Source organism: Rhinolophus sinicus, chromosome 14 (genome assembly GCF_057876585.1).
Source record: "Rhinolophus sinicus isolate RSI-liver-muscle chromosome 14, RSI-T2T, whole genome shotgun sequence".
Taxonomy (NCBI): Eukaryota; Metazoa; Chordata; class Mammalia; order Chiroptera; family Rhinolophidae; genus Rhinolophus; species Rhinolophus sinicus.
In genome coordinates this window covers 159628681-159656451 of record NC_142514.1, presented here as the reverse complement: position 1 = coordinate 159656451, position 27771 = coordinate 159628681, and the positions used below count along the sequence as shown (strand labels likewise).

Here is a 27771-nt window from a genome sequence, read left to right as displayed (position 1 = left end):
AACAAAAGTAAAGGCAATCCATTTGTAAAAATATCTTTGAACAAGTAAAAGAAATAACTGTAGATATTTAACTTTAAAATACTATTTATGAATCTTGATTTCCCTTGCTATTCTATGTACTGGATCTTCCCCTTCACCCTTACCCAAAGGCCTTTTAATTTCTTCTATCTCATCTGTCTTCTCTTTACTCAGTCTTTCTCTCCCTTTCTCTGTTTGAGTTTTGATTTTGTATATTTTTATACCTTTAATCTTTTACATTATGGGTTTTTCTTTCTGTAATGTGATAAATATGTTTTGTTTTCTTTTTAAACCCTAGAAGATTTAACTAAAATAGCAAGAGTGGTTATTTTTAGACAATAGGACTATGAGGGATATGATTTTACTTCCTTTCTATATTTTAATTTTTTTTTCCTAGTGAGCATTGGTACTTTTATTGTTTCAATTGAAAAAAAAAATCTTTAAACAAGCATTTAAAAATAGGAAAGTTATCAGGGATAAAGAAGGGCATTACATCATGATAAAGGGGTCAATTCTCCATGAAGACATAACAAACCTTAACGTGTATGTGCCTAATGACAGAATGTCAAACTTTGCGAGTCAAAAACTGATAGTACCACAAGGAGAAATAAATGAATCCACTGTCATAGTTTGAGACTTCCATACTTCCTCTTTCAGAAATAGACAAATTCAGTAAGCAGAAAACCAGTAAGGACATAGTTGAACTCAATAACACCATCAATCAACTGGATATAATTGACATTTATAGGTTACTTCATCCAACAACAGCAGAACACACATTTTTCTCGAATTCATATGGACTATTCACCAAGACAGACAATATTATGAGCCATAAAATGCACCATAGCAAATTTAAAATAATAGGAACCATACAATGTCTGTTCTCAGACCACAGTGGAATTAAACTACAAATCAGTAACAGAAAGATAACTGGAAAATCCCAAAATACATGGAGATTAAAGAACACACTTCCAAATAACACATGGAACAAAGAAAATTTCAAGAGCAAAGAGTATTTTGGACTAAATAAAAATGAAGACAATTTAGCAAAATTATAATATTCAAAATTTAAGGAGAGTTAAAGCAGTACTTAAAGGGAAATTTATAGCACAGAATACATATAGTAGAAAAGAAAAAAAGATCTAAACCCATCAATATAGGTTTCCACTTAGAAAACTAGAAAAAGATGAGCACATTAAACTGAAAGTATGCAGAAGGAAAGAACAAGAATTATAGTATAAATCAATAACATTGAAAACAGGAAATCAATAGAAAATAAATTAATGAAAACAAAAGATGGTTCTTTGAAAAGATCAATAAATCAATAAGTCTGTAGCCAGGCTAAGTAAGAAAAATAGAGCGAGTACACAAATTACCAATACCAGAAATGAAAAAGGGGGCATCTCTATAGATCCCATGGAAATTAAAAGGTTAATGAAGGAGTACTATGGACAAACAACTCCCTGCAAAATGTGCTGAAACTCACACAAAAAGATGCACAACCTGAATAGGTACATATATAGTTTGAATCAATAATTAATAACCTTCTAAAACCAAAAGACCAGGCCCTGATGTTTACACTGATGATTTTCACCAAATGTTTAAGAAAGAAATTGTACCAATTCTCTACAGTCTCTTTCGAGGTATAGAAGCAGAGGGAATATTTACTTACTAATTCTTTGAGGTAAGGCTTATCCTAACATCAAAACCTGACAAAGATATTCCAAGAAAATGAAAATACAGACCAGTATCTCTCATTAGTATAAATGCAGAAATCTTCAACAAAATATTAATAAATAGAATCCAACAATGTATAAAAATAATTATAAACCACAACCAACTGGGATTCATCCAGAATATGTAAGGTTGGTTCAACATTCAAAATCACCTGACATAATCCATTCCATCAATAGACTAAAAAGGAAAAATCATATGATCATAGTAATACTTAAAAGCACTTAACAAAATCCAACACTTGTTCATGATAAAAACTCTGAGTAAACTAGGAATAGAGGTGAACTTCCTCAACTTGATAGAGAATATTTATAAATAACCTACAGCTAACATCATACTTAATGGTGAGAAATTAGAATCTTTGTCACTATGATCAGGAACAAGGCAAGAATGTCCCGTCTCCACTCCTTTTCAATATTATATTGGAAGTACTAACTTATACAGTATGACACAAAAAAGATGTACATGGTATATAGATTGGTAAGGAAGAAATAACACTGTCTTTATTCTCAGATGATCTCATCATTATGTAGAAAATTCAAATGGCTTAAACGTGCATGCATTCACGCACACACACACACACACACACACACACACACATTCCTGTAATAAGTAACTAATAAGTAATTATAGCAGGATTGCAAGATAATATATAAAAGTCAATTGTTTTCCTATATACCAGCAATGCACAAGTGGAATTTGAAATTACAAATGCAATACCATTTAAGTTTTTCCTCCAAAGAACTAAACACTTAAGTATAAATCTAAGAAAATATATCCAAGATCGATATGAGGAAAACTATAAAACTCTGATGAACATCAAAGAAGATCTAAATAAATGGAGAGATATTCCATGTTCATTGGATAGGAGAGCTCAATATTATCAAGATGTTAACAACTTGAGCTACAGATTTAATATAAAGCTAATCAAAATTCCAACAAGTTATTTTGTGGATATTGGTAAATGGATTATAAAATTGATATGGAGAAGAAAAAGACTCAGAAAGTACAACACAATATTGAAGAACAACAAAGTTAAAGGACTGACACTATCTGATTCTGAGAGTTATTGTAAAGCTATAGTGGTGGTATTGGTGAACGAATATACTAGTTGGTCAATCGAACAAAATAATGAGCTCAGAAACAGACCCACGTATATATCAACTTGACTTATAAAAGTGAACTGATCTTTCACAAGAGAACTAAGGTAATATAATGGAGTAAAACGTCTTTAAAACAAATGGAGCTGGAACAATTGGACATCTACATGCAAAAAATGAATCTAGAGACAAACATTCACAAAATTAAGTAAAAATGGATCACAGACATAGATGTAAAATACACAAAACTGTAAACTCCTGGGGGAGGGGGAAGAGGACATTGATATGACCGTGGGTACGGTGATTTCTTCTAAGATACAATACTAAACATATGCCCATGAATGAAATAATTGTCATATTACACTTCATTCAAATAAAAAACTGCTCTGAAAAAGACAAAGTCAAGAAAATAAGACAAACCACAGACTGAGAGAAAGTATTTGCAAAAGATACATCTGATAAAGGAATGTTATCCAAAATATACAAAGAACTCTTAAAATTCAACAATAAAAAAAAATTTTAAAATGGATCAACGATCTTAACACCTTATCAAAGGAGATACGTAGATGGCAGATAAGCATATGAAAATTTGCTCCATATCATTTTTCAACAGGAAAATGAAAATTTAAAAAAAATGAAATGCCATTACACACCTATTAGAATGGCCAATCGCCAGGAAACTGACAACAGCAAGTGTTGCCCGGGATGTGGAGCAACAGGAACTCTCATTCATTGCTGGCAGAAATGCAAAATGATTCACAGCTATTTTGGGGACAGTTTGGAGGTTTCTTACAAAACTGAACATATTCTCCCCATACTATCTAGCAATCCAATCCTTGTTTTTTACCCAAAGGACTTGAAAACTTCTGTCTGCACAAAAATGTGCACAAGGATGTTTATAGACAATATATTCCTAATGGCTGAAACTTGTAAGCAACCAAGGTGTCCTTCAGTAGGTGAATGGACAATGGAATAATATTCTGCACTAAAAAAAAAACGAGCTACAAAGCCATGAAAAGACATGGAGGAACCTTAAATGCACATTGCTCAGTGAAAAATGCCAATCTGACAAGGTTACATACTCTATGGTTCCACTATATAATGTTTTGGAAAAGGCAAAACTATAGGAGAGAGTAAAAAGTTTGGGATAGATGCATAGATGGAGCACAGAGAATTTTTGCAGCAGTAAGATACTCTGTATGATATCACAATATGGATACGTGTTATTCTGCATCTGTTCAAACTCATAGACGGTACCTCATTAAGAAAGAGCATTAATGTAAACTATGGACTCTGAATGATAATAATATGTCAACGTAGGTTTAGCGATAGTAAGAAAGGTACCGCTCTGGTAGGAGATGTTGATAATGGGGGAGGCTATGCATGTGTGGGGGCAGGGGGTACACGGGAAATCTCTGTACCTTTATCTCAATTTTGCTGTGAAACTAAAACTGCTCTAAAAATATAAAATAAAATAAAGTATTTTTAAAAAGCACAAAAGAAAACTCCCAGGAAAGAACACCACCCATAGTTCCAGTATTAAAACCTAGACTTTAACAATTTGGCAAACTATCTTCTTTCAACATTTTGTTTTTCTTTTCATAGGGGCTTTGTACTTTACAAAGGTATAAGCATTCTGTATTCAAGTTTTAAATTTGCAAAAATAGTATGCCCTTTGAAAAAATATTTAAAGTTACAGAAATACATAGAGTAAAAATGGAATATATATTTAAACAGAACTATACATATGCATTTCTTTTACATTTGGGAGAAAATAACTATACATTTTATAAAATTGTGTTACCTACTTTCCATACTGAAAATTAAGAGATCATCTCTCTTCCAGCATCTTATATTGCATACTTAATATTATTAAAACACCTACCTCCTTTTCCAACATCAAGCCTTCTGCTCTGAGGTTCTTTTCAAATGTGTTTCTTTTGTCATACTGTATGTTTGACTTTCTATAAACCAGGATGTAATCAATCCGCTTTTTCCCATCTTTGAACAGAAGCCCACTGGATGCTATGTAATTCATGTCATTCTGCAAATAAAACAATGATTGTTAATGGTGTGGGTTAGACAAGCACATGCATTTTGGTTTCAGTCACTTCTGTTTGGATACCAGCAATTCAGTATCAAAACATGCTTTTTAAAAAAAATCTAATTATTAGATAGGAAAAGATGATTTTAAAAATTTAAAGTCTACTGTAGGAGACAAGCTAGGAAGTAATGTTCCAGGATTTGCAATCAGGCACTCTGATACCAGAACATGGGCTCTCTGATGCTGGCATAAAAAATGCACACGTTTTATTCAGTAAGGCCCTATAAAAATAATATCACATAAATACTAAGAAACAAAATAGCCCTAATTTCCTATATTAAATAATATTCAGACCAGACATTATTTTCTTAAATCTGCATCCAATGACACCAAACCAAAGAATAATTCCTGAGCTGCTTGTTCCAAGAAATATGTGCTCCCAGGATATAAGACTGTGATCCAACTAAAACAGGTCTTGATCACAAGACCATACCCTTGCTTTTCAAGATTGTACTAAGCCCTTCACCTTGCTGTGCCCACCCACCCAGGTATTTTTCACAGACTCTGTCCAATTTTTAACCAAATTCCTGCCTTTGAAGACTTACCTTAAAATCTCCCAGTCCACATCCTAGAATCCTTTGAACACTTCACCTTTATGAACAACTAGCAAGACTGCTTAGGTTGGTATCCTTACTTGCTGTAATTTTAATAAAATTAGTTTTATTGATCAACAGATTTTCCTGTTGGTCTTCTTAGAGGTGGCTTTCCCAGCATTTTGCCCAAGATCACTGAAGAACCAGGGCTTGAATCCAATTTTGACTCCAGGTCCATGTTCTCAGCTATTACATATGTTGGTCTTGCTCCACATTTTCCTTCAAACTATTTGACCATCTCCACCAACCCTATTTCATTTTTTCCCATATGGGCATTTTTGAGATTCAGAAATTTCCCTAACATTTGAAGAGCTATCTGGTGATTTCAGACAAAGGCATCTCAGACTTCTTTGTAGGATCCTGCGTGGGACATGTATGCAGCTCAAGGTGAAAGAAGTGAGAAACAGGGTCATCTAGTGGCCAAGGAGTCATCCAGGGGAAGCAACGAAAAAGATCCCCCCGACACTGTCATCTCACAGGCACTGGTTAGGCTGCCTCAAGAACTCGGGCCTTTTAGAAACAGCAGGTTCAAGTGTGTGAATTCAGAGTAACAGAGACACCCAGGCTCAAGGACAAAAAGGCTGGTGTTGCACAGCCTTCCCTCAATGAATGAAAAAAAAAAAAAAAATAGCGATTTCTAGGATTATTTCATTGGGTAACACAAGGTGACAAGTAATCAACTCTAATGGATTAGCCAGTGGAAGTCTGATTAATGAGTGCCAGTAGCCACTAAGGGTCATATTATTTTGGTGAATTTACCACAGTTCTCAATAAGAAACATACCAAATGAGATCATGTGGTTACTCTCTAAGTGATAGCTAATTGATTATCGGTTAATCAGTTTTGAGTTAGTAAAAGGCAGTTTGATACATTGTTTATACTGAGATCTGAATCAGACAGACTAGACATGCAATTTAAACCCACTGTTCAGTCTCAATTCCTACAGCTATAAAGAGAATTGTAGTAAGATATGATTAATAAGATAATCATATTAAGATTAATCATATTAAATAAAGATAATCATAGCATCAACATTGTAAGATCGTTATGACTAAGTGAGATATTGCACACAGAGCACTCCCAAAGTTGTCTGACTCACGTTAGAAGATCAAAAACATAATAGCTATTATCCTAAGAAAACAAAGTAAAAAAATGTACACCATGTGTTAATTCATGTTGGGATTTTTCTTGTTTTCTGATGACACAAATGACCGCTTTCACTTTTTGGAAAACTATCTTTCTCAGGACAAAGATGGATGGAAACAGAGATAAGTGATCTAAAGGATACTGGTGTGAGAATGGAATTAGAGCAAAGGAAGCAGGTACTCTTTACATGTACTTGGGAAACATGACTTACTATGAAATTAAAAGTGCAATAAATAAATTAATAACAAATTATTTTAATATAAATACCTAAATAGCTCCTATTTAAGTAAAGAAACAGAACTTCACCAACTGCTGCAGAAGCCCCCCCACCCATACCTAATATCCTCTCAATCACGATGCCCTCCACATCTGTCTCCCCAAGGTAATCATAATCCTATCATTTATGGCACTACTTTCTTTGTTTGATCACCAAAGGATATATCCTTAAACATTATATTTATTTCTGTCTGTTATCAAACTTTATGTGAATGTAAATATACAATGAATAGTCTTTTGTGCGTGGCTGCTTTCATGTAATATTATAGATGTGCAATCCATTCTTAACTTTCATATATTTGTAGTTCATTTTTTCACTGTTTTATTATATTCATATTATTATATGAATATAATAAAACTTACTTATGCTTTCTACTAATAAGGGCTATTTGGGCTATTTCCAGTCTTGGCTATCACAAATAAAGCTATAATAAACATTCATGTATGTATCTTGCGACACACATGTACATGCATTTCTATCAGGTATGGACCTAGGAGAAAAATTGCTGATTCATAGGAAATGCTTATTTTCAACTTTAGCAGTATGCCAGCCTTGACTTAGAGTAGAGCCCATTGTGTACAGAAGGACCCTGATGCAATTTCTGTTCTTATACGATGTCATGGAACATGGCTCTGTACAGATGGAACCTTCTTGATTACTGACTACTGGTCTACGCATTAAAAAATGACACCTTTTGTTATAGTATACAGCATGAAAGACTACACTCTTGCCAGCATGCATGGGTCTCAGTGCTGCCTGTATCTGCTCTCACACACGATGCTCTTTTTATCCAGATTCTGGTATTCAGAATGCAAACAATTATTGCCCTGTCCAATTACTAGGCATTTCTGTTTCTGTTTGGATTTAGAGAGAGAGAGGGGCACAGGTGAGGCAGAGCAGAGGCTGCAGGGCGTGACTCTGGGACACTCCTCTTAAGAAGGGCAGTGGATGCTCAGTTTCCTTGACTGTGTGGTGTTGAAGCCCAGTGATAAGAACAAACTACCGGCCAGATTAGTCCAACTCTCACAGTTTGGGTGGTCATCACGCTGATTTCTGGTAATGAGGCCAAGTGTCTGTGTTCCAGGCTTGTGTTTCTTAGTCCTATCCTCCCAAGTCTTCAAATAACTAAAATCTTTTTCATTAGTTTACAGTGTTGGTGTTTGTTTCTGTATCTTCTTCCCTCAGTCATTAAGGAAAAATTAGGAGATAGCAGCCTGGACGCTGTTAGTCTGAGGCCATGTTTTACTCAGAAGTTCAAGATGTACACTCCTTAATTGGAGAAATATCTAAACAGCCCTGGTATGTGACTTGAATTTACTTTAGACTTAAAACCATTCCACAAAATATCTCTTGTTAGTGACCCTACCTATTATAGAGAAACAAAACAGCTTTTTAATTTTTTCCATTTCATACAAATGAGAAGAGTTTTGTCAAGAAAATCACATATTTTCAACAACAAAAATAATACCTATTAAAAACAAATTAACAGAAAACACATCATACACTGTGGTTCAGAAGAAATTCCACACACGGGTAGAAATTTAGTAAGTGCTGCTGAATTAAAATTCTGTTTTGTTTTTTTTCTGTCAGAGAAATTTTTCCTTTTAAAATAGTACATATAGGAAAAAAATATTTTAATTTCCTAAGTGTCCTGGGGAACAAAAAAAGCATATTAATACATATGTATTTTAATGTACCTAGCTTAACTTAAGATATGCCAGAAATGTAACTACTATGCAAATTTTCCTATGCATCTCATCCTTAATTATGAATTTTAGGAATCCAGCTGTGGGCTTTACTTGCTGATTAGAACCTGGCTAGAACATCCACGCTGCCTCTTAGTCTGCATGGTCTATAGAAATAGAAATCCTCTCTATAGCAGTTACTGTGGAGTTCTACTATCTGATGGCAGAATCTCCAGGCAGCTCCAATTATAATCTGCCAAAGAAAACTGCTATTTGAGAAAATAATTAGTAAAGTAATATTTAAAGAAATAATAATACTAACATAAGTTGAGCAGAAACCAACTACTCTTCAACACACTTTGCAAAGATTAACACATTTCATGCTCACAAAAACTGAGAGATGGGTACTATTTTTCCCATTTCACAGATGCTGAAATTGAGGCACACTTTAAAATAAATGGAACTGTCTTGACATTCTCTACATATTCAACTACTGATGAGATATAATGCCAAAGGGTACTGGAAAGCATAATGCATTATATATTGCTGTTATGGTTACCAGTGAAGTTGCTGCTTGTGGAAATATAGAATTTTTAATAAAATTATTAAATCCTTTCATAATATTACAGCTATATAAAATGATTGATTGATTCAATAGTTATAATTATAGCTAACAATTATCAAAAGTTTCTATATGCTATGCATTTAGCTAAGCAATTACATATGTCAATTAATTTTAATGTTTATAAGAACCTGATAGGTCAGTTCCATCAGTAGCCCAGTTACTGCTAAGGCAACAGTGCCTGAAGTCAGTGAGACAGTCAGATGTAGAATGTGGAATCCAGGTAGTCTGATTTAAGAGCTGATCTAAGCGCCAGCTCTTAAGCACTGTGTTTTACAATCCCTCGATGTTCAATGAGAGGCCATTTCTATTTTCATTTTAATATCTGCACCGCTGACTCTTGTTCTGTATTAGTACGTGTGTATATTTCTTAAGTGCGGCATGCTACTGATTAAAAATCATTACTGACCATGGAATTCAATCAATTGACAATAAGGTATTGACTTCATTTTGTCCCAGAGGCTGTTTATGATATCTTGGCAACAAGTCCTCCATAATGTGATGAATGTGATCGGCTTACTATTTAGCAGGCAATGTCACATTGACTTTGAAAAAATACCAACAAGTTTTAAGATTCACAGAGTAATAGTACATCACTGAAGGAACCCAAACAGCGCCTTGAGCCCGGAAGGATCCCAGTACACATGGAGCTTTGGGCATAGAAGAGAGAGAAGGTGCTGATTGTTCTTTCAGTGGCACAGCTGGGGCAACAAGATGGGCTGAATTCCAACATCAGACACAAAGTTTCTTCCCTGGTGGTAACCTAAGGGCAGCTTGTCCCATCTGGGATTCCCATAGGGATTCGCGTTATCTCCTCTTTACCTGACACTTAGTGGATGTCCTTGCTGTGTGGCTCTGTGTTATCCCCAGATTAAGAAATGAGGTTTTGAAGAAACAGAGCAGTGCCTATTCTCTCTCACTGCTTATATTTTTTGGGAATACAAGGAAAGATGCAAACCACTGCCCCTTACTGTGACCTAGAGGTAAGTGCAGATGGACCTCTCCTGCCCACGCGGTATGTAGTTGATGGGACAAAACTGTTTGCTCCACGTGGTAGCTTTAAAATGACATATATATATACTGGGGGTGCCAACAAAATGTATACACATGACTTGTATTTATCTTTTGCAAATTGTATATGTTATTACAATTTTAATACAGTTTTTTCCTTTCTTAAAATGTGTGTATATTTTTTTGGCACCCTTGGACTCATCCTAGAAAAAGTGCTACATACCTCGTTGCTGAATATCACTACAGTCTCCTTTGACGTACTCCCCTTGGGAAGCTATGCACCGATGCCAGTGCCTAGTCCACCCTTCAAAGCGATTTTGGAACTCTTTTTCTGGAATGGTCATCAGAGCTGTTGTCCTATTACCCTTGATGTCCTGAATGTCATCAAAATGTCTTCCTTTTAATATTTCCTTTGTCTTCGGGTAAAGAAAGAAGTCATTGGGGGCCAGATCAGGTGAGTAGGGAGGTGTTCCAATACAGTTATTTGTTTGCTGGCTGAAAACTCCCTCACAGACAGTGCCCTGTGAGCTGGTGCATTGTTGTGATGCAAGAGCCATGAATTGTTGGCAAAAAGTTCAGGTATTCTAACTTTTTCATGCAGCCTTTTCAGCACTTCCAAATAGTAAACTTGGTTAACTGTTTGTCCAGTTGGTACAAATTCATAGTGAATAATCCCTCTAATATCAAACAACGTTTAGCAAGATCGTTGCAACAAGTTCATGAACTTCTCAGACCTTGTGTGTATGTGTGTGTGTGTGTGCGCGCGCGCGAGCATGTGTGTATCAGAAACAAACACTAACAAAGCACCATAGACATTCCAGAACTTACGCCAATCTTGACGTACATCTAATTCTTGAGTTTTCCTCCCCCAGGAAGAAGACTTTTAGAGGAAGAGAGGCACTCGGGAATGGGTAGGACTTAAGATGCCTGTTCTCCCTATGCCTTGGTAACTTCACAGTGTTCACAGTTTCATGGTCTATTTTTAAATCATATTAAAATTTTAGAAGCTTTAAAAATGACTGAGTTGCCAAGTGAAAGAAGCCAGTCTGAACACCAGGAGGCAGGGATCACTTAGGCCATACTAGAGTCTGTCTGTCACAGGACGGTTTATGGATTAGATAAAAATTAAAGATTGGTTTAAAAGATTTAATGGTTGTTTAAAAAAGAAATCTTATGATATACTATATAAGGAAAGGAAGGCTTATGGTCTCATTTACCAAACTCCTCAGTAGAACAAGTAGGGGATAACTTCTCAATTTGGAAAGTATCACAACAGAGGAAATAAATAAAATAAAAACAAAGAAAAGAAAATGAAATGAAGGAAATGAAAGGATCCAGGTTTTACACATGGTTCTATCCCTGCTGATGTGTTTTTAGACAACTGCTCTTCCTCCCTGCTGCTCAATCCCCCTACCATGAATCAAAGTGTGGGTGCTATGACAAGTGAGGGCACTTGTAACTCTGACATTCCATATTGCTCATCTTTCTCCCATTGTTTCTGCAAGAGGCTGTTTTCTAAGATTTCTCAAAACTTTCAGCTAACTCTGGCTAGAGTCTTTATTTCTATAAAGAATGATACTCACATATCTGGCAGATGAATTCACTCTACAAAGTGCTCCAAAGGTCGTTTCAGGAAAAACAGTAAATGACAATTGAGATGCTTTACTTCTACCTGAGTAAGCACTTCTAACATCATGAAGAAGAAAATAGGAGACAGAGGTTTCTCTTATTCCAAAATGAAAAGCAATTTCTGATCTAATTCAATGTTATCAAATTTCACAAATCAACTGGCGTACAAAGCACATGCTTTGGGACGTGGTACTCCTTTTTTGACCATGAAATAAAGTCTAATGGGGACATGCAGAGATGTAAAATCTTCCTAGTTCCTAGTAACATTTAGCATCAAGTTTCAGAAATATGGCATTAAAAAAAAAAAAAAAAAAAAGCAGAGCTATGATTCCAGTAATATGGCAAACCACATAATTTCAAAACCCTCATGCAATAAAACACATAGAAATAATTGAAAAAATAAACATACATATTTTGAAATTCATAAAGGAATTAGCAGGAAAGTATGTAAAACTCTAGCTTCCAGGTAGAAAAAAGAGGTAGAAAACCATAAAGCATGCAGGCAAGTTGATAGTGTGGCTGCTCTGGGTAGCATCTAAAAATCAGTAACAATGATATTAGTGAAAACAAACATCCATAAATTTAAACACAGAACTTCTAAATAACTAATAATGTAAAGAAATAAAATTAAATGAAAACTAGAAAGTATTGAAAGTTGAAAATATGGTCTCTTTATTATATTACGCTTATTCAGGTGAACAGGATAGCCACATGGAAAAAAACAGTTTGACTCCTTTAGACCTTATTCAACCATCAGTTCTAGTCCAGAAATAAACCCATACACTTATGGCCAATTCACTTGCAACTAGAGTGCTAAGGAAATTAAATAGGAAAAAAAAAAAGGTCTTTTCAACAAAATAGTGAAGAACTGTGCATCTACATGCAAAAGAAGTTGGACTCTTACTTAAACCATACACAAAAATTTGCTCAAAATGGAGCACCAAACTAAATGAAATAAAAAAAATCTATAAAATTATTAGACTAAAACATATGAGTAACTATTTGGGACCCTGGTTTAGGTAATGATTATAGATACAACACCAAGAGCACAAGTAATAAAAACAACAACAGGAAAAAAATCAGATAATTAGGACTATATACAAATTAAATATGTTTGTGTTGCAAAATATACTATCAACAAAGTGAAAAGCAAACCACAGAATAGGAAAAAAAATCTGAAAACCACATATCTCAAAAGGCACTATATCCACAATATATATAATAAATAATAATAAAAGCATAAATAACCCAATTAATAATAGGTAAAGGATTTGAACAGAGATTTCTCCAAAAAGACATGAAAATGGTCAAAAAGCACGCTGAACATTTCTCAACATAATGCAGATCATTAGGGAAATCCAAGTCAAAACCGTGGTGAGATACCATTTCTCACCTGTTATGATGGCTATAATCAAAAAGACAAAAACTAAGCTAGCATTAGGAAGGATGTGAAGAAATTGGAACCCTTATACATTGCTACTGGGGATGTAAAATGGTGCAGAAGCTCTGGAAAAGTTTGGGGATTACTCGTAATGTTAAACATAGAGTTACCACATTATCAATTTAACCCAGGAGAAAACACACATCCACACAAAAAGTTGTAAAGGAACATTCATAATAGCATTATTTATAAAACTGAAAAAGAGGAAAAAAAGCAGTTTCTACCATATGACTACATAAATAAAATGTATATCCACACAATAGAATATTCTTTTGCATTACAAAAGAATTAAATATTGACACACAGGTACTACAACATAGATGAACCAGGGCTGGAGGAGGAGTGGGTAAAATGGAACTTAACAGATAATGGGGATAGGGTTTCTTTTTGGGGAGGCAAAATGTTTTAAATTATATTGTGGTGATGGTTGCACAACCTGATGAATATATTAAAAAATCAAATTGCATATTTCAAATAGGCGATGGATTGTATGGTATGTGAATTTAATTGCAATAACGCTCTAAAAATCAATAAAATATGAATTATTGATTGTGAAACGCACAAAATATTGCTTCTAGAAGCTACTATCGGAACTCAAAGTAGGTGAATAGTTCTCAAGCAGAACACAAAAGAAAAAGATGGATAAATTTGCCTATAATACATGTAAAAGCATCTGTTAATCACAGGAAGACTCATTTCAAATCTCAGATTCATCTATGAAACTGATATAACTTAAATGAAGATCTCAACAGAGTTTTATGTGTATGTATGCAACTTAACAAGCTAATTCTAATACTTATATGAGAGATAAAAGTGTTTTTAATAGGAAAGTTTTGAGAAAGAACTAGATAAGTGGGCTTATCCTTAAAATACCAGTTATAATTCTGTAGTAATTAAGGCAGCATACTATTCATGTAGGAATAGACAATATAAGAAACAGAATAGAGATCCCAGAAAAAGGACCTACATACATGTGACTGAGGTGAAATTACAAATTCATGTGCTCTTCATGGATAGGGTGGACTGTTCAACTAGTGGTACTAAGGAAACCAGTTACTTTCATGCAAAAAAAAAAAAAAAAAAAAAAAAAAAAAGATACAATACACAAAAAAGAAAAAGAATGAAAGAAAAATATGAAAAGAATAACATTTTAAACATTTAGAACAAAGTACAGGAGGATGTTTTTATGATTTTGGTAGAAAAGTAGTTTTGTTTATATGTTTGTTCTTAACATGAAAAAAAAAAAAAAAAGCACCAGCACCAGTAATAAAGGTAACGTTGTGATAAATCCACTAAGATCAAATAAAACTTCTGTACATTAGAAGATACAAAGAATGTGAAAGGTAAGCTTTAACAGTAAGATACTTTTCATAAAAAACAACTAATAAAGGATTATTCTCCAGAATATATGAGAATAAGTAACTCCTCTTAATGAATAGGCAAATAATCCAATAGCAAAAAAAAAAGTGATTATATCAATAGACCTTTAACAAAAGAAAAAACAAAACAAAACATTGTTGCATTACCTGGAACAGAAGAGGACTGGAAACAAATAAAACTTCCCATCAGCCAGAAAGTGAATAAATAGATTGTGGTGATACATTTAATGCTAGTTGTTTTGTAGTCATACAACGGAATATGATGTATCTGTTTAAGTAGCCATTAAAGAGTTGTTTAACTTTTAAAAAAGTAATATAAAATATATTACAAATTCTTCATAGTTCAAAAACCTGTAAAATAATGCTCCATATTGTTTGAAGGGTATATCATAGGTAGTAAAAGTATAAAAATGTGCATAAGAAAACTAAGCAGCAAAATCAGAATAGTGGTTAATTCTGTTGAGACAAACTGAGGGAAAGGATCAGGGAGTGTTATGTAGGAATCTTCAATTTTGTCTGTGATAATTTATTCTGAAACGAATATGGCAAGCAATTCGGATCCAGTAAAGTTCAGTGCTGGATACTGCTTGTTATAGCCATATGTAGTCTAATAATAGTTTTCAATATACCCCAAATATTCATGATAGCAATAACATTGCTAACAATAAGAACAATCACAATAATATCAGCATTGCTGTTCACCTTTTAAATCAACAAACTGGGATTAGCAATTAAAATCTTATAATTTAAGCCTCGGATTCCTCACCTGTATAATGAGGACAATAACAACTTTGCAGGACTATTTTAAGAATTAAATGAGTTAAACACTGAAACGTAAAATGGTATATACATACAATAGTTATTGCAGTCAAAAACCTTTAAACAGTAAAACTCCAATTTTCATCGTGGTCACTGAACAGTGTACTCCCTTTAGTCAACTATACTTACTTGTACTTAAATCATAATTTTAGAAAATGAAATATGGTAAATCAAGCTTATCAGAGCTATTAAACTGGACACATTAGATCATGGGTGATTCAGACAGGATCCCATGAGGTCCAAGGAGCATCAGTAGGAATCGTGATCACCTCAGAGCTCACATGCTGAACAGATGTGAACAGTCAGGTTCCACGTCTGAGACAACTTTCCACATAAACTCCTCTTAAACCCAGACTGAAGCTATTCTGCATTTTTTGTCGGTGTTCATTGGAAATACCAAGAAAATATACTTAAGAATTTACTGAAAGTTTGAGAATGAAATTTTTAGACTAAAAGATCAAATTTTAAATGCAAAACAAAATCAAACGCCATTTTTATTGTAAAGGAGTTTGAGAAAATGAATTTCAGAAGGAGTTTGAAAAAAATCAGTTAACACTGCTTGAATACTACATCCATTACTAGTAACACCAACATGATTACTTGTCACATGGATGCCTGAATGCCACACTCTCTTTTACACAGCTCTCAAAACAAAACAAAAGAGTGTTTATAATGAAGAAGCACCTGATGATTTCCAACATGTGCTTAGGAAACTAACTTAAATTATTGGTAATCTTACAAGTCCAATGAATACATTCCTAAAAAATACTACACTATTTATAGATATTCGGATCAATCTGTCCCATGAAAACAAGCAAAAATCATGCAAGGCAAAATCTTAAAATGTATCAAGGAATTTACAAGATAATGAGGGCTTGAGAGGTGAAGTCCAGGATGCAGCAGAAATCAGAAATGGAGAGGTCAGCTGCATACCTGCTCACAGGTCGCTTTTACCCCGAGAACATTTGCAGGATCTATATTAACTTTTGTATTAACACTCTTCTGTGTGCTGGGCGACAAGCACACAATGGGGAATGAGCCAGATGGCTCAGTCTGCCCAAGATATTTTTAGAACACCTCAGTAGTTAGTGTACTTGAAATATTAAGATGCTCCCTTCTTTTGGCTCTAGATTCCTAACAGATGAAAGGCAGGCAGATGCCTGCAAAGAAGGGGACTCTTAATACAGAGAGGTCAAATTCTACAAGGGCAGGTTGAATTCATCTGCATTTCTGCAAATGCAAAAAACAAAAATGTTAAGTCAAAATACAGAATGGGGAAAAATATCTCTGCAACAAGGGAATGGCCCAGGACATTACCCTGGTCAAAGGCTACTGTTTCACTTGCATATTTAACTGGAAACAGCAGACTTTCCCATCAGGGTATCAAAGTTTCTGGCACGGAATAACTGCTCAGTATTGTCATCAGTGTCCTTGATGATAGGAGGAAATTAGGATACTCCCATATGCTCCAAGGCAGACGATTCTAAACTACTAGGTGTGTATCCTTAATCACATACTCTCAGAAAGCAGAGAATAAAATCTCCCATAACCTTCACAACAAGATGGATTTGATCTGATGAGAAATACATTGGCTCCTGTGGAAAAGGTGAGCCCTAGGCTGTGCTCCCTATTGTGTTTCCCCGAAAATAAGACCTCGCTGGACCATCAGCTCTAATGTGTTTTTTGGAGCAAAAATTAATATCAGACCCGGTATTATATTATATTATACTATATTACACCTGGTACTATACTATATATGATATGATATGATATGATATGCTATGATATGGTATGATATGATATATTATAAGACCTGGTCTTATAGTAAACTAAGACTGGGTCTTATATTAATTTTTACTCCGAGAGACACATTACAGCTGATGGTCTGGCTAGGTCTTATTTTCGGGGAAACATGGTACATTTGCAGAAAATTATTTATCGTGAACCAGCAGTGTCATATTCCTCTTTCCTCTTCTCTAAAAAGCTCTATCAATAAGTCAAGAATCTCTTGAGACCCAGCAAGAGGAAGAACAACTATTTTTGCTAAATTCATAAAGCAGATGACCTTTGTCACACTGGCTACAAACAATCTACTCATAGTAAAAATATATTAGGCCATGTTGGAAACTTTGGAAAGTTGGCATTGAAAATATACCCTCCAATATTAATGTCTATTTTATCACAAGCTTCGTTCTTTCCAATACTAGAATAACTCTTGCTGTTAAAAGTCTGACATTTTATAAACAGATAGAAAGATGAACTCTCTGAGGTCCCCATGGGTATCATTTAAGATTATGCCCCCGGCTATTTGTACTTGTATAGGCTTCTCCAGTGTTGGTAGTTTAGTTTCTAACTTGTACAAGGATAAGTCAAGACAAAACCAGTGGTTTTTAATCCTTCTTTGGTAATAGGCAATATCCCGAGAAAAAAACAAGCACATAGTTACACATTCATATAATTACGCACACGATTTCAGAGCATTCCTGGACCCCCTGGACCTCATGTGAGAGCGCCATAGCGCTCCCTGGACACCAGGCTAAGAACCTCTGAATCAGGCAGTCTTCAGGCCCTCCTGTTGTAAGAACACCTGCCTCTGTAAACTAGGCTCCCCTTGGCAAGCCTTGGCAGAAAGGGGTTGAATCTCTTACAACAAATCCTCCAAATGCTTTGGAAATCCCACAGCTACACTAACAGTAGAGCCATTTGAATTTATAAGAAAAAGGGACATTAGTGAAGTACCCAACAGTTCCTTTTCACCTACTAATCTTTCCTTTTTGGAGACTGAACAACCAACACAAGCACTTCGTGTTTGAAACCGAGGTGAGTGGAGCAGTCATATTTCTCTAATTGTGTGAGGGGAGATAACATTGTAGTTGGGCTACCAACGATGAAGACCCACCTCTACTTCTTATCGCAAATACCATGCACAGACCCTTAACTAATGTTTAAACATCTTCATTTAGCAAATGGTGATAATAAGTCCTATTTAGTTCCCTGAAAAATTGTGAAGATGGCGCCTGATGTTTGTAAAATATCTAGCATGAATGCCAGACTTCTTAGGTGCTAGATAAACGATAACTGCCATCTGGAAAGTGATAAGACAAGGTACAATTGGCATTGTTTCCCAAACTTTAATATAGTGTATATTTTCTGATAGCTACCTGCTGAGTATTTTTTCTTTAGATTACACTTTCTTAAAAAAAAAAAAAAAAAGCCTTTGCCAAAATAATGTTAACCTAAAAATAAGAAGTTTAGTGTGCTTGTTATGTTTTTCTAACACACATCCAAGTAAGGTCATGTTGATTAATAATTTTTAAATTATAAGTTTTAAGACTTTGCGGCTTAAAAATTATTTTGAAAACTATGCTTTGGCAAACATGGAGCCATAACAAGCCACTAACCTTTAGTTTAAATTAAACCTAATCTGGGTTTATTTTTCTCCTTGGCCAAGAGCAAGACTTGAGAAAAGCTGATTGGCATTTTGATGTTGGAAAGGGAAGAAGGAAATGCCCTACGGAGGCCAGGTGGCAGTGCCTTGGGCATCTGACCTTAAGCCAGTGAGTTATATTCCCTCAGGGTTGTGATCAAGGAAGGCGGAGGAAAGGGGGACAGGACAAAGATGCAGGCCTTTTAAAGACGGATGTTAGTGATCTCAGGTCCAGAGGTGGACTGGCTTGTGTCATTTTTAGCATGTAAAAGCTGCATGTTTATTTAACGACAGCTCTGTTTTAAAGCCAGCTAAAAGTAATAGATAATTCATCAGTTAAAGTAGAAATAAAAACACAAGGCAGACTTGGTCAGGACGTTAGCTTGAAAGGCAGAAAAACTGGCTCGCTGCTGCTGATTTACTGATGCAAATCTTTTATAAAGCACCCCTGTTTAAAAGCTAAACACACCCTTGTAATTTTGTGAAGTGTTTGGAAGACCATAACTGTGGCTTATCTTTTAGCCAATATTGTTCCTGGAGCTGCCCAGAGCAATCCTTACCCAGCATGCTCCTGTATGGACAACAAAAAAATATGTCAATAAACAAGGATGGAAACAAATCACATCTCATGAAAGCCAGATTATTAAAACTCAGTCAGGCCGGCCTGGTGGCTCAGGCGGTTGGAGCTCCATGCTCCTAACTCCGAAGGCTGCCAGTTCGATTCCCACATGGGCCAGTGGACTCTCAACTACAAGATTGCAGGTTTGATTCCTCTGACTCCCACAAGGGATGGTGGACTGCACCCCCTACAACTAACATTGAACACAGCACCTTGAGCTGAGCTGCCGCCTAGCTCCCAGATGGCTCAGTTGGTTGAAGCACGTCCTCTCAACCACAAGGTTGCCGGTTCGACTCCCACAAGGGATGGTGGGCTGCACCCTCTGCAACTAACAACGGCAACTGGACCTGGAGCTGAGCTGCACCCTCCACTACTAAGACTGAAAGGACAACAACTTGAAGCTGAACAGCACCCTCCACAACTAAGATTGCAAGGACAACTTGACTTGGAAAGAAGTCCTGGAAGTACACACTGTTCCCCAATAAAGTCCTGTTCCCCTCCCCCAATAAAATAAAATAAAAAACTCAATGGTGCAACTTTCATTAACCTAAAACACACACACACACACACACACACACACACACACACACACACCCCTAAGGCACTTAGCAACTACTTTGAGGTACATGCTGGAAAAACAAAGGCATTTATCATTCAACAGATCTCTTTTTTGTGCCTACTATGCCCCAGATACTTGTTCAAGTGATTGGGGATAGAGGGGTGAACGGCAATTGGAAAAATAAAATGTGTACTAAACTGAAGTCCTGTATGCTTCACTTTGAATAAACACGTTTATTTAGCACCTACTATGTGCTGCAAATTATGCCTGTTTCTTTACTTCCATTCTCTCTTTTCATCATATGGGATTCAGTGCAGCCTGGAATTAAATGTTCATTTTTTGGAGGTAGAAAAATCTGGATTTGAATTCTGGACTTGCCTGTTAACTAGTTACCTGGACCTGGATTTTACTAATCTCTCATTGGTTTACCAATCGCTCATTGGTTTCCTCATTCACAAAACAGAAGAAAAATATTCCCTACAGTATAGAATTAAGCACTCCTTAGCAAGTATTGATTTAGTGTTCTTCTGTCCTGGTTACTATTTTAGGAATGAGAGAAGAACAGTGCACGTGACACACATAGCCTTACAGTCCAGCCATGGGCATAAGTAAGTGGATTTATCTAAAGTGATCAGGGGACAGGGAAGGCAGCGAACTTACTGTTGTAATTATCCCATGATGATACTTTGAGTGGGGAACAGGATGAGGAATACATACGTATAAAGGAGGAGCATTTTAATACAACAAGGAGGCAGGTTTTAAATGACAAATGACTGTCAGGCAAATAACAAGCATTTTTAATTACACGTATAAAGAGATAACTACTGACCAGAAGGTAATATAGGAAGTTATCACACAAGATGGGACTGACCAAAGGTAGCTTAACTGAAAAAATAGATTCTACTAATCAGATAACATATAAGTAGAATGACTGTGTAAGTTCAGGGACATGCCAAAAAAATAAATAAATAAAAAAGCCAAAAAACTATAAATATATAAACTAGAAGAAAATAATACAGATCATATGGTATCATAACCATTGAGGCAGAAAAATCTATGAACACTCACTCTAGAAGCGACACAGGGGAGTGGAGAAAGAGTCGAAGGTACACACATCTCAGCTCCCTAACCCATTCCTGAAACGCTAAAGCTTGGTCTCATTCTAATGCTTCGAGGAGACCCCAATTTTATCAAACACCATTTTAATCCTAGATAACTAAGTCATTCCTAGGTCACGGCACATGGCTCATGGCTCATAATCGACATATTTGTTCTTATCCATATTGGAATGAGAAACTGGAAAACAGAGAAGCCCTTGTCCTTTTTAGGACTGATTTAAAGGTGCCATTCTTTGGCTTTAGAACTTATAAATGATATTTAGAGAAAATATTAAACTGTACTTATGAACAAATTAAATATCCTTAGCATAAGGTATCAGTTAATAAAAAATGTACAGACGGTTGAATGTTTTGTTTTGAACTTTTATATTATTTTTTGTTTTTAAGAAAACTTTAGAAAATTATAAACTGCAGAGGGGGGCTGCCCTAAGTCTAGTGCTGTTTGGTAGAAGATGGACACGGAAATGGAGACGGGGACTAGGTAGGAAGAATGGATTAAAATTCACCTGTTTTCCATCTGGGTGTGGAGAGGATGTGGATGAGCTGGGTCAAAAAAGCAGAATTTCTTATGATTATCTTTCCATAACCAAAAGCAAAAATAAAGTGGTGAGGGAGAACAAGAAACACAGCTGGTTCCTTATTCTGGGACTTTGTGGGGCCGCCTGGCAATGAAGCATTCTGACACCCTGCTTCCCTTTTCTGAATACCCATCTTTAAACTGAGATCTTTCCCTAGTTGCCAACTTGCACGTGCTCACAAGAACCGATTTGTAAAATTTCAGAAATTTTGGTCACACTGGTAGCTTAAATAGGCCAAGAGGAGTATTTACATCACGGAAATCAGCAAATGCTTTTTTTTTTTTTGCTGAGCCGTTTTACCACCACCTACTTATACATGACAATTCCATGAAGATAGAGACCATATCTTTGTCGTTTACAACTGTTTATGTGTTGCACAGTCTAGTGCCTGATATATGGTGTGTGTATAAGTTCGATCAGATAGGAGGGTTAGCAAATACAGTCAATAATTCATTCCCAAAACTTATATATGATCCTTAAAATTATAGCGATTCAGACTCCCCCAAATCCCCAATTGGCTAGTGTCTCTCTTTCACCATTTCCATAATTCCTTTATGATAAAGAGGTGATGCACAGGAATAAATTACATATAAGGGAGAAAGCAGAAAAAAACATGAATTTCATAATAGTCTCTGGGAACTCGGTCCATTCCAAGGCAGGGCATCTGACTGGAGTTGCTCACTGCAGATGAGTTTACACAGGATAAATAATCTGCTTTCCAAGCAGAGTTTTGGGGAGCTAGAGTTTTGAAGTTTTTTAACCTCCCACTATTAGGAACCACCATGGCGTAGGAATAAAGGGAATTAAGAATGCAGTGGTTTTTGGGATAAAAGATTGTTATGACTGATTTTTTTAGAGACTTTGGAAGCCAAACAGTTGTAAGTAACCAAAGAGTCCTTACAAATAAGGTTGCAGTGTGGGAACTGCATCAAGTGATGATGGACTAGGAGCACATAGCATTCGAGATAATTCTGAATAAACAGTTCAACATATATTTAGACATATTTAGATAATGCTATTTTTTCCCCACTAAAAGCCATCCCTGCTGTCTGCCGGTTTTGACCCAGTACCACTTTAAGACCCTATCAAACAAAGATGACAGATTCCAAGGTCTAATTTCATCAAGAGTAGTAGCTTCTCTAATCTTGCCCATATTGCAGGATCCCTTTCTTTTTGGGATGGCTGCTTAAATGTTCATTAAAGAAAAACATTTTACTTAAGTGTCAAAAATGCCAGTAGCCTCTGCTAAACTTTAACACCTCATGTCAGAATGAGAAATCCGTTGAAGGCAGTACCCTGCATAGCTTCTTGTTACCAAAAGAAGAATGGCTTACCTAAGAAAGACTGAGATGAAACATTACATCTATAAACACATAGACATTTTGAGCACTCTGGCAAGCATTTACAGTTTTTGAAAATATTGCTTTCCAATGCAGTGACATCACCAAGAAAAAACATAAACATAGTTACAATGTAAGTCCAAAGGCCTCTATTTAGGAATCCTAAAAATATTCTTTTCTAGTCACTTAATCCCTCTTGTAATTTTTTTAATGAATAAATCTCCTAAAGAATATTTGCTTTATTGATGAATACATGTCTTTTAAAAAGATGTTAACTGTATTTTTAGACAATACAATGGAATAAACATAAATAGAACTCCATATGCATATATGAACTCTCCTTATATACCGATACGAAAACATCTGAAGTCAGATAATTTCTCAGTAGCGAGTTTTCCTAGATACACGTATGACATATCTATGTTCAACTTACTTCTCAGTGCCGTGGTTGCTGCCCATACGAGCACATGATCTAATCCAGATGCGAAACTTCTGCTTATGCTGCTCCTCCTATTCCAATCCTTCCTCTGCTCTTAACAATAGCATTTTTCAACTCCCTATTTATTGTTCCCAATTCTGCTTTTGATTTTCAAATAACGCGTGATCAATACAAAATAAAGAGAAAGTGAAAGTATTTTTAAAGATAACAACTCAAAGACAATTGCTGTTACAAGTTCAGAGTTTTCTCTCATTCTCTCCTCTCTCTCCCAACAATATAGATGCACATATATATGTTTGTGTGTATACATATTACATATGATATATAATATTCAATACATAATGCAGACACACACACAGAATTTTATATATACTGTTATAAAATCTCTTCTTATTCAACTGTATATCACGGGTATCTATTATCAATCAGGACTCTTTCAGTTCCAAATGACAGAAATCCAATGCAAGCCAGACAACCATGACTTCCCCCAACTCCAAAGCTTTTTCTGTTCATACAGTAAAAATTATTCAGCTCTCTACCACTAAAAAGCCCAGGAGTAGAGCTAGTTAGCTTCAAGCATATTATTCAAATGCAGTTGTCAGGATTCTCACAATCTCCACAATTATATTTACTCTCTCCATATCTTAATTCTGTTTTTGTTTGCTCTTTTGTTTGTTTTTCTGTTTGTCTCATTACTTCCTTCTAAAAACATGTTTATTTCCTGTATTTGGGGAAGGAGCATCTTTCCCTATAGTTCTGGGAGAACATCCCAGAGAGAATTCAGCTTGGGGAACTTATCCATCACTGTATTTGTTATTATAGCTAACCGGATAGAGAATTCTATAGGCTACATTAGGGTAGGGAAAGAGGGTCACTCCCATATGAACAGCAAAGGAAGTGATGTTTGGATAAAACAATAGGAAAAGTCCATTATACATCTCTACATCAATACCTAAAGGGTTATTCAATTTCATCTGAGTTAGCCAGAAAGCAAAGGCTGTTCCAAATGAGAGTGATGAGTTATTTTCATCTTGTTTAAGTGCAAGGAATACACATGAGATAAAGGATACATAATACTGGGATTCCTGAAACTTTTTCTTTTCAGGGAGGAGTGTCTGAGGCTTGGTTGTCTCAGCAGCTCCTGTGGAGTCGGTCTGCTGGGTCAGGGTATCCCAGACCCAGAGATGGGGAATACTACAATTTTATATTCCTATGTTTTATTTATTGTGGTGCCATTGGTCCACAACAGGATTAGTGGTGCAGGCTGGATATGCCTACTGCACTTTGAAAGAGTTGAACACTTCTTTGTATGGTTACATTATTCTTTATTTACCTTTTACTGAAGGATATTAAGGCTTGTTTTGCTAAATTATTCTTTGCTATGATTCATAACGATGCAATAAAAACCCTTGTTCATACATCTCTGTTAACCTCTATGACTGTTTTATTAATGCAAATTCCGAGAGGAAAATTACTCAAAAATTTGTATTCCTTTTTAAACACAAGATTAATTTCCTCCTCCTTCATAAACTTTATCTTAACTCTTGAAGGCCAGACTAGTAACTTTATTCCACCTACAGATGCAATGTTTTCCTAATATTCTCTTTCATATTCACTCATTTTACAAGTTTATTGTGAGCTCCTATTATGAGTCAGACTCTGTGCAAGGTATTAATGTAGTTACAAAGAAAAATAATCCACGGTACACATCCTTTAAGAGAGGGTAATTTAGTAAGGTAGAAAGATAGAAGGACAAGTAATTACAGTTTGGTGTGATTTGTGCTATAGGAGGGGTAGGTGCAAATGCTTTGAGAGAAAAGATATACTAACTCCACACAGAGAGAAAAAAAGTCTTCATTCAGAAAGTGATGTGTTCTCTTCAACAAATGGTGATAGAATTGGACATCCAAATGCAAAAAAATAAATCTAGACACAGACTTTACATTTCACAAAAATGAAAATAAAATGGATCACAGACCTAAATGAAAAATGCAAAACTATAATACGCCAAGATAACATAGGATTAAACCTAGATGACCTTGTGTATGGTGATACCTTTTAAGATACATTATCAAAGACATAATCCATGAAAGAAATAATTCATAAGCTGGACTTCATTAAAATCTTGCTCTGTGAAAGACAATATCAAAAGAATTAAAGGAGATGCCACAGACTAGGAGAAAATATTTGCAAAAGACACATCTGCTAAAGGACTGTTACCTAACATATATATGTGTGTGTGTGTGTGTGTGTGTGTATTAAAACTCATATATATATATATATATATATATATATATATATATATATATATACATATGTATTAAAACTCAGCAATAAGAAAACGAACAATCTGATTGAAAACTGAGCTGAAGGCATTACCAAACACTTCACCAAAGAAGAGACATATATGGCAAATAAGCATAGGAAAAGATGCCCCACATCATTTGTCATTAGGGAAATACACATGAAAACAACAATGGGATACCACTACACAACAGTTAGAATGGCCGAAATCTGGAACATTACTAACACCACCAAACACTGGTGAGGATGAGGAGTAACAGAAACTCTCACACATTGCTGCCAGGAACACAAAATGGTACAGCCACTTTGGAAGACAGTTTGGGGGTTTCTTAAAAACTAAACATATTCTCACCATAGGATCCAGCGATCCTGACCCTTGGTGTTTACCCGAAGGAGTCAAAAAGCTATGTCCACAGAAAAAACCTGCACATGGATGTTTATAGCAGCTTTATTCATAACTGCCTTTGAAGCAATCAAGATGTCCTTCCGTATGTGAATGTATAAACTGTGGTACATCCAGGTAATGGAAATATCATTCAGCATTAAAAGGAAATCAGCTATAAAGCCATGAAAAGACATGGAGGAATCCTAAATGCATATCACTAAGTGAAAGAAGCCAATCTGAGAAGGCTACATATTGTATAACTCCAACTATATGACAATCTGAAAAAGGCAAAACTATGAAGACAATAAAAACACTAATGAAAAGATCAGTGTTTGCTGGCGGGGGTGCGGGGGTAGAGAGGTGAGTAGGCAGAGCACAGGGGACTTTTACTGCAGTGAAAATCCTCCGTATGATATTACAATGATGGATATATGTCATTATGCATTTGTTGAAACCCGTAGGCTGTAAAACACCAAGAGTGAACCCTAAGGTAAACTATGACTTTGAGTGATGTGTCAACGTAGGTTCATTTTTGGTAAAAAAAAAAAAAAAAAAAGATGTATCATTCTGGTGAGTAATGTCGATAATGGTGGAGGCTAGGCATGTGTGGGGGCAGGAAGTATATGGAACTCTGCTCTAAAAATAGTCTTTAAAAAAGTGATACGTGATTTGATTCCTGAAAAATGAAATCAGAGGGGAAGTGTGAGCATTCCTAAGTAGAGGGAACTCAACATGCAAAGGCCTGGACATGAAAAAGGGGGAGTGTATTTACGACCTATTAGGGTGTTGTTGGTTGTGATAGCAGTGATTGGTAACTGGAAGACTGTGAAATAACATAAAGGATAATTCTTAGGCACTCTAACATTTGAGACCCATTGCTCTTATATCCCTATTTCTTATCTTTCCCAATAAACTACAAACTTTTTTAGGATAGGAACTATATTTTATTAATTTTGTATCTACTGTACCTTGTACAGTGCCTGGAATGTCTATGTGAGTGCACACACACACACACACACACACACACACTTTCACACATAAGCGAATAACTCATTCAACTTGTGATTGTTTTTTCAAAGTCACAGTTTTTTCTTTTCAATGAAATATTTGAATTTAGGAATTTTACAAAAATGTAGATTTTTTTTTCATTCCCTATAAAAGGGAATAAAAATCATCTATAATCCCACCATTATAATTGTTTTCCTCTCTCACGTGTGTGCATACACACACCCCTCACACACACAGATACACACAATTATAATATTGCTTTCTAACCTGTTTTATTTTTTCACTTCCTAGGCATGTTCCCATATCAAAATCAACCCCACTGTGATTTTCTAATAATTTTTACTTCTGTGGTTACATATCTAACTGGCCTTCCACATTTTGATGTTAGAAACTGATATATGTACCTCAACTACGACCATTCCTGGCTAAACCATCA

General features: G+C 35.5%; 1 protein-coding gene across 5 annotated transcripts in view; it reads right to left on the bottom strand.

Moving 5' to 3' along the window:
- Positions 1-27771, bottom strand: part of ANO3 (anoctamin 3) — a 337137-nt gene that overhangs the window by 104492 nt on the left and 204874 nt on the right. For all 5 annotated transcript variants that reach the window (XM_074336148.2, XM_074336149.2, XM_019749178.3 and 2 more), the window contains one exon: positions 4738-4896. In XM_074336148.2, the coding sequence (XP_074192249.1) occupies positions 4738-4896 (159 nt within the window). The remainder of the gene's footprint in view (positions 1-4737; positions 4897-27771) is intronic.